The following is a 7,648-nucleotide window of genomic DNA, read 5'->3' on the forward strand; positions in this document are numbered from 1 at the left end:
TGAATTCTCAAAAAAAAAAAAAAAAAAAGAGAGAGAGAGAGAGGTGGTTTCTAGAACCAAAGACTAAGTTTCTAAATTTTAAAAACAAAATATCAAATAGATGCATTGTAGGCCCTTCGGAAAACAAAATGTGTAGGATACAGCATGAACTCTTTAAGAACGTTCACTAACTAATCATTTTAACGATAATATATTTTCTATTAAATAGTAAATTAAGGGCCTATCATCACTATAACATTTGGTAAATCTTAATTTCTTCAAACATCTGAAAAACTCTTCTACAATTACCTTCAGGTAAAAATGGGAAAAAATTGAGCTAATAACACTATATAGTTGGATTTGTAGCTTGCTGTACAACTATAAAACCACTAGACCAAGGAATTACTAAAGATGGATGTAAATCAAGATACAAGACCTCTAGTGACAGTCACAGAACTCTACCTGGCCCTTCCTATTTCACAATGTCATTGATTTCAATGGAAACAAAGAATTTTAAGATATATATATGCGTCCCAACTTTAGGTTAATAATCTGAAAAAAAAAATAAAATTTAATCTTGTCAGTATAGAACCAAGCCAAAATTAACAAAAGGAAATATAATAATCATTTTTTTAAAAAATCAACTGCAAAAACGATAGGCTGGATAAGACCTGAATTAGCAGCCATTCTTACTGAAATGACTGAAAATTAAACGTAGCCAATAAGACATGAGAACTTTATGACTCCAAATTAATAATACTCTATTGAGTAGGATTGGGAGAAGGGAAGTTACCCTTTTAAATTATTATACTGGAATAATTTTCTTTTACAAATGAAAGGTTTCTTTTGAAAAATCAGTCTTGGATAGTAACTCTTCTATTTCTGGTTGCACTCTTTTATGGGTACTAAAAGCAGCATTTCTGTCACAATGTAATCTGTAATCAATTAAAAAGAGCCACCACAAAAGAAAATTCTCTGCTCCAATATATTAATATAAAAGATATATAGATTAGATGATAATCATATAATTATCTTAATATCCAATATATTAAGATAAAAGATATACAGATTAGATGATAAATAATTACATTAAATCTTTTCAAGCATTTCCAAATATAAGATCTATATTGACTTTATAAATGCTGAAATTTATATTATGGTTAAATTAAAAAGGTCACAATGAATGTAAACAATCTCATTGCAACTACATGTACAACTGTATGTACATGGAAAAAGCCTGGAAAAGAGCATAAAAGAATAAAAATAACTTAGTATCAGTCACTAGGTATTTTAAAAATAATTACAGTAACCAAATACTGAGCACACACTGAATAGGAGACACTGGGCTTAGTTTAATTTACATAACTATCCTGTGAAAAAGGTTATCACCATTGTCATCTTACAGTTCAGTAAACTGAAGTTCTGATGGGCAACCTGACCACCCTTTCCTCAGTGAAGAAGTCAAAGAACTGGCCACGTACCTAGTTTTGTCTAAGTCGACATTCTAAGCTCTTAATCGCTACCACCTCCTGATACTAAATCTCCAGCTATTAGGAACTCCACAATTACTAAGTTTTAAAAAAATAAATCTATAATTTTAGTACTGTTCACTCACCAGTTGGCATGTTCCTAAGCAAGATCAGAATTAATGTGCTATATAATACCTGCTGTAGTAGACTTTCCAACTCCACCCTTTCCAGAAGCCACAACTATAACTTGTTTAACACCTTCAATAGGTTTCTGCTTTGGAAGTCCTCGGGACATGATTTCTGTTCTTCTTTGTTTTAGGGTCTCATTCTCAGCGTCAGATAACTTAAAAAAAAAAAAGTTTTAAAATAAGCCATCTCCATTACCATACTGTAAAGTAAAAACAATTCGGAGTTTGTGATTAAGAGAGCTTTCATTTCCAGTCCAATTCCGTTCATTTCTGCTATTTAGGCCTTTAGTGCTATTCACCTACTGCTACTGATTATAACTATAGAAACACGTTGTTTAGGCTGAAATTTATGTCAAGACACCCTAACACTAAAAATGGAAAGTAATGCCTTTAAATCCTCCATGTGTTTTTCTCTTAAACTATTTTCTAGATAAGTCAACATTAAGAAAGCAATGTGCAAGTCACACATCCCTGTTCTAAACATTCGTTTCACGTCCCTCCACACCTCGGCCTGATCATACTGGGGGCCTACTGGCTGGTAAGTGGGGACGTCCAGTCCACTGGGGCCTCACTGAAACGCCAAGTGGGCGGGGGCCCACGAGAGTCTTCGGCGAGCCTTTGGCAAGAGGCACTTGGGGCCCTGCCTCCCCGGCATCTTCATCCCGCCCTTCTCCCCCTGCCCTGTGCACCACGGACCTGGCGCCGACAAACCAACACTCGGCTTCCCCCAAGTAGGGTGCAGGCCCTGCCACCACCCCGAAGAGACACCCCACCAAAAAGCAGCACGCGCCGCCAAGACCCCATGGCAGAACACCGCTCTCAGCCCAGCCCGGAAACTGACGCGGTTGGCGCGGAGTAATGACGTCAGGTAGCAACGCTCGGCTTCCCCTCCCTAGCGACAAGCCCTCTCGGAGTTTATTTAGCCCTGGGGCTCAACTTCTTGCAGTCTCCCTCGTAGCCGGATACAAATACTTTACAGTGGTTAACCAAATGCTTGTGAAGCGTTTTCACGTACCTCATCTCCTTTGATCCTCACAGAAGTCCTGGAGGAGGTAGATAGGGGACTCAGCAGAATCCTATTTTCTTTCATTAGTAAGAAATCGGAGACTTAGAAAGCTGATTAGAGACTTGACCGTCTCAAGTAAAAAAAAAATGGTGGAACTTGAAAATTACTTCAGGTTTTTATTAATACGCAGAATATAGTCACTTAAACACTGCTGCCGTTAAATATTTTACCTTTTTTTTCTTGCGTGATCACAATATTCTGCTTCGTGTTGATATTTACTACTGTGTTGCTGACCACTACCTGAGAGAGAAGTTGGGTTCCTTCGCTGGGCTCGGAAAAGTTTAGCTAAATCAGAAAGCAAGTTTTGCTTAAGAAAGAACTCATGTTTGTCAAAGCTAGGAAGGAGGTGGAATTTGTCTTGTGGAAGGAAGTATCTCTACGTCCAAAGTGGATGAGAGAATGAAGGAAATAGCTTTAGGAGAGAAAATCGGAAAGCTGGTACAGGAACCCAGACCTAGAAAAACGGATCTTTCAGGGTGGAGGGTGGTTTACCCTCGCATATCTCCATAATATTTTCTAAGGTTAATTATAATTTCTATCTGTAGAGAGTTTAGTATATAATCATTCAATTTATTTTGTTCTAATTTGTTCCTTAATTTCCTTATTTTTAATACAGGCATAACATACCAACCTCAAAGAATTATTGTTAGGATTAAATGAGACATTGCCAGCAAAATACATTCAATTTAGTAAACTCTGGAAAAAATTCAGTTCCTTGCTTTTTCTCCCCCAATCAAAACCTTATTGCTTCATTTATCCTTCTTCATCTTTCACTAGGGTTGACACATTTAGCTTATTGTTTTATATCACTTTCTTATTATTTTGTGATATGTTTCCTTAACTGACTTTTATCAATTTTTAAATGTTTATCTGCTCAATTTTTATAATTGTAAGCCACAAAAGAAGGAGAAAGGGAATAGCTGTCAGAACATTCCACTCACAAAACAGGAAATACTGAAGATCTGCTTCTGTCCAGGTAGCTTTGCAAGTTCTCCCAGACTTCTACTGAAGATTCATTCATTTAAAAATATTTATCGAACAAGTACTATGTGCCAAGAACTACACTAATCTTAGAGTTCTCAGCATTGAACCAGACATAATCCCTGCACTCAAGGACTTTACAATATAGCAAGAGAGACAGAGTAAGTTACCAAACAATTACAGTATGATGTGATAAGTATAGGAGAAGGCACTGAGTGATACAGAAGTACAAACAAGGGGCACCCGATTCAATCAGGGAATGCTTCTGGCTAGGGTAACATCTAAGGTGAGTCCTAAGCATGCGTAATGGGTGAAAGTCAGCTGGGACAACAGCTACAGGGTTGTTGTGCACAGGTCAGAAACCAACTGTTAATCACTGCAAATAACCTATATGGCTTGAGCATAGAGTGTGAGATGCAGGATTGAAAGAGATAAGGATGGTTGTTGGTAAAGATGAGTGTTGCCCAGTCGTGAAAGGTTTGTACACCATGTAAACAAATTTGGATTTTATCCTGAGGAAACCATAGAAGAATTTTAAGCAAAAAAGTAACATGATAAGATTTTTTTGTTTTATAAATACCTCTATGATTACTGGGTGAAATAAATGGATGAAGGAGGCAAGGTCAGAGGAAGGGAAACAGGAGATTATTGAAATAATCCAACAGACATCTTGAAAATATGACTTCACATCTATAAATTTTACTTTGCTTATCTACAAAGATAAGCAAATACCTACTTATAAGATTTTTGTGAAGTTGGATTTAAAATAATGCATGTAGAATGCTTACCAAATAGCATACATATTCATCAACTGTTAGCTGTTGCAATGATCTGTGGTCGTGCAGAGATTTATGATGTAGGCAACTAGATGGATGGTAATGACCTTCTCTAGGAGAGAACATAGGAGAGGAACAAGTGAGACCAATGTAGAATCATTAATTTGATTTACCTTTTAGCAGATTAGGATATGAGGAGAGTAGTAGATATGTCTATTGTTTCTTATCCAACAACCACTGCCGCACATACACACGCACAAGGCCTTTTCTCAAAAGAGTATTGTCACTTAGTTCCTAAGAATTCATAAGTCATTTGACCCCATCCCCATAGTCCCTAATTGAATTAAAGATTGACATACAACCAAAATTAGACCAAACAGATTCTTTCTCCAGAGATCTTTAAAAAATAAAAGATATTAATCTCAGTTTGCATTTGTGCAGATAAGGCCGTGCACACAGAAGCAAAAAAAGCCAATGCCAAGAGAGGGGAAGGCCGGCCACGAGAGACCATGTGCCCAGAGAGGGAAGGGAGAACAACTGCGCTGGCTCATAATAGCTCTACTGTTCCTGTTTCTAGTCCATAGTGAGGTTCAACTCTATTTCCTATCCTCTGGCCCATGAGATATACTAACATCCATGCAAGAAAGTCTCTTTCTGCCTTGGCTTAATTTGGATGGGTTTCTGTGTACTTGTAACTGTGATGAGATAAATTTTATAATACTTATCAGGGGTATTTTCCTCTATAATTCCTTGTATCACATATAGCCTTTCCCCATTTGGAAACACTATGTGGTATCATTTTATGACACAGCAAAATGTTAGATAAAAGAGAATCTTTCTTTGCTTTTGAATGTTCAAAGTTTGGAGCTTTTAAGAGAATGGAGACACATCTGGCAGAGACAGTAGACTTGGAAGAACTACATGATGATATAAAAGTATTGTTTCTTGCCTATATAAGTTAGAATTACATTTGGTTACAGGTAGTAGAAAACTCTACCACTGTCTTAAACAAGTAGGGATATATTAGTCTTGTACGAAAAGTTCACGAGTAGACTCTACATGTCTGATTCAATGGATCCACTGTGTTATTATGTCCCAAATTCATTCTTTTTCTCTTATCATCTCAGTATCTTTATTTTTGTCCCTCCAGTCACAGGATAGTGGCTGCACCTTTAAGCATCTAGACTATGTTGCATTTCCATGCCAGAAGATAGAAATGAGAACAATTTTTTTTTTTAAAAAAAAAACCTTGCTCTAGTGAGTCTTTGCACTTTTTTTAATTTGGGAGGGGAAGCCACATACACATCAGATTGACTAGAACCAGGTTACATGTCTACCCTTAGAAGCAAGAGAAGCTAAGAAATCAAGCATTTAGATATCTCTAACCTGGAGTAGAGGAAAGCAATGGAAAAGGTGATCAGAAATGGATATTGAGTAAGTCAACTAAATATTTTTTTAGAGAGGCTATTTTAAATTTTTTAGGATCATGGAGGATGTAGATCGTGGGGAATTTAGATATGCATGGGTTCTTATGCCAGATATCTGTCGTCGGAGAACCCAGTAACATTCTAAACCACCTGTTTCCTTGCCACCTTCAACTATAGAGGCTAGAAATTCATGTCTTTCCTAGTCTCACTTATACTTCTGGGCATATATGACATAGTTCTGAACAATGTGGTGTAAGAAAAATTGGGGGGCTTCTGAGGAAACTTTTGCTTTTCTGGTAGAGTGGAACATAGTCACTTCTACTCTTTTTCCTGCCTCGACCATGGATGTAACACCTGGGCACGTGCAGTCATCTTTTTTTTTTTTAAATATATTTATTGATTATGCTATTACAGTTGTCCCATTCCCCCCCCACTCCACTCCATCCTGCCCACCCCCCTCCCTCCCACATTCCCCCCCCATAGTTCATGTCCATGGGTCATACTTATAAGTTCTTTGGCTTCTACATTTCCTACACTATTTTTACCTTCCCCCTGTCTATTTTCCACCTATCATCTATGCTACTTATTCTCTGTACCTTTACCCCCCTCTCCCCCTCCCACTCCCTTATTGACAACCCTCATGTTCTAGTTGTTTGCCTAGTTTGCTCTTGTTTTTGATTTAGGTGTGGTCGTTAATAACTGTGAGTTTGCTGTCATTTTTACTGTTCCTATTTTTGATCTTCTTTTTCTTAGGTAACTCCCTTTAACATTTCATATAATAAGGGCTTGGTGGTGATGAGCTTCTTTAACTTGACCTTATCTAAGAAGCACTTTATCTTCCCTTCCATTCTAAATGATAGCTTGGCTGGATACAGTAATCTTGGATGTAGGTCCTTGCGTTTGTTTAATCTTGGGTAATGTAATTATGATGTGCCTTGGTGTGTTCCTCCTTGGGTCCAGCTTCTTTGGGACTCTCTGAGCTTCCTGGACTTCCCGGAAGTCTAGTTCCTTTGCCAGATCGGGGAAGTTCTCCATTATTTGTTCAAATAAGTTTTCAATTTTTTGTTCTTCCTCTTCTCCTTCTGGCACCCCTATAATTCGGATGTTGGAACGTTTCAAGGTGTCCTGGAGGTTCCTAAACCTGTCCTCATTTTTTTGAATTCTTGTTTCTTCATTCTTTTGTGGTTGGATGTTTGTTTCTTCCTTCTGGTCCATACCATTGATTTGAGTCCCAGTTTCCTTCTCATCACTATTGGTTCCCTGTACATTTTCCTTTGTGTCTCTTAGCATAGGCTTCATTTTTTCATCTGTTTTGCGAACAGATTCAACCAAGTCTGTGAGCACATTGATAACCAGTGCTTTGAACTGTGCATCCAATAGGTTGGCTATCTCTTCGTCGCTTAGTTGTATTTTTTCTGGAGCCTTGAAGTGTTCTGTCATTTGGGCCATTTGTTTGTTTGTTTGTTTGTCTTGGCGCATCTGTTACTTTAAGGGGCGGAGCCTTAGGTGTTCACCGGGGCAGGGTAATGCTGGTCACTGCGCTGTGACGCTGTACTTGGGGGAGGGGCCGAGTGGGAGCAATGGCGCCCGCCTCACTCTCCTCCGGATTTCAATCTTTCACTCCAATACCCACAATCAAACTGGGCCCCTCTGGTGCTGGCTCCTGAGTGGGTGGGCTTGTGCACACTCTAGGCCCCTGTGGGTCTCTCCAACAACCTCTCCTGTGAGGCTGGGAGTCTCTCCTGCTGCCGCCCCAACCCCC

General features: G+C 38.5%; 1 protein-coding gene across 1 annotated transcript in view; it reads right to left on the minus strand.

Annotated features, from left to right (window-relative positions):
• NUBPL (NUBP iron-sulfur cluster assembly factor, mitochondrial) overlaps positions 1–2,481 on the minus strand; it is a 237,786-nt gene extending 235,305 nt beyond the window's left edge. The window contains exons 1-2 of the mRNA XM_024551342.3: positions 2,333–2,481; positions 1,644–1,791 (exon numbers count right to left, since the gene is read on the minus strand). Of these exons, the coding sequence (XP_024407110.2) occupies positions 1,644–1,791; positions 2,333–2,440 (256 nt within the window). The 5' untranslated portion in view covers positions 2,441–2,481. The remainder of the gene's footprint in view (positions 1–1,643; positions 1,792–2,332) is intronic.
• Between the last annotated feature and the right edge of the window lie 5,167 nt (positions 2,482–7,648).

Source organism: Desmodus rotundus, chromosome 7, assembly GCF_022682495.2.
Source record: "Desmodus rotundus isolate HL8 chromosome 7, HLdesRot8A.1, whole genome shotgun sequence".
In the NCBI taxonomy this organism is placed as follows: Eukaryota; Metazoa; Chordata; class Mammalia; order Chiroptera; family Phyllostomidae; genus Desmodus; species Desmodus rotundus.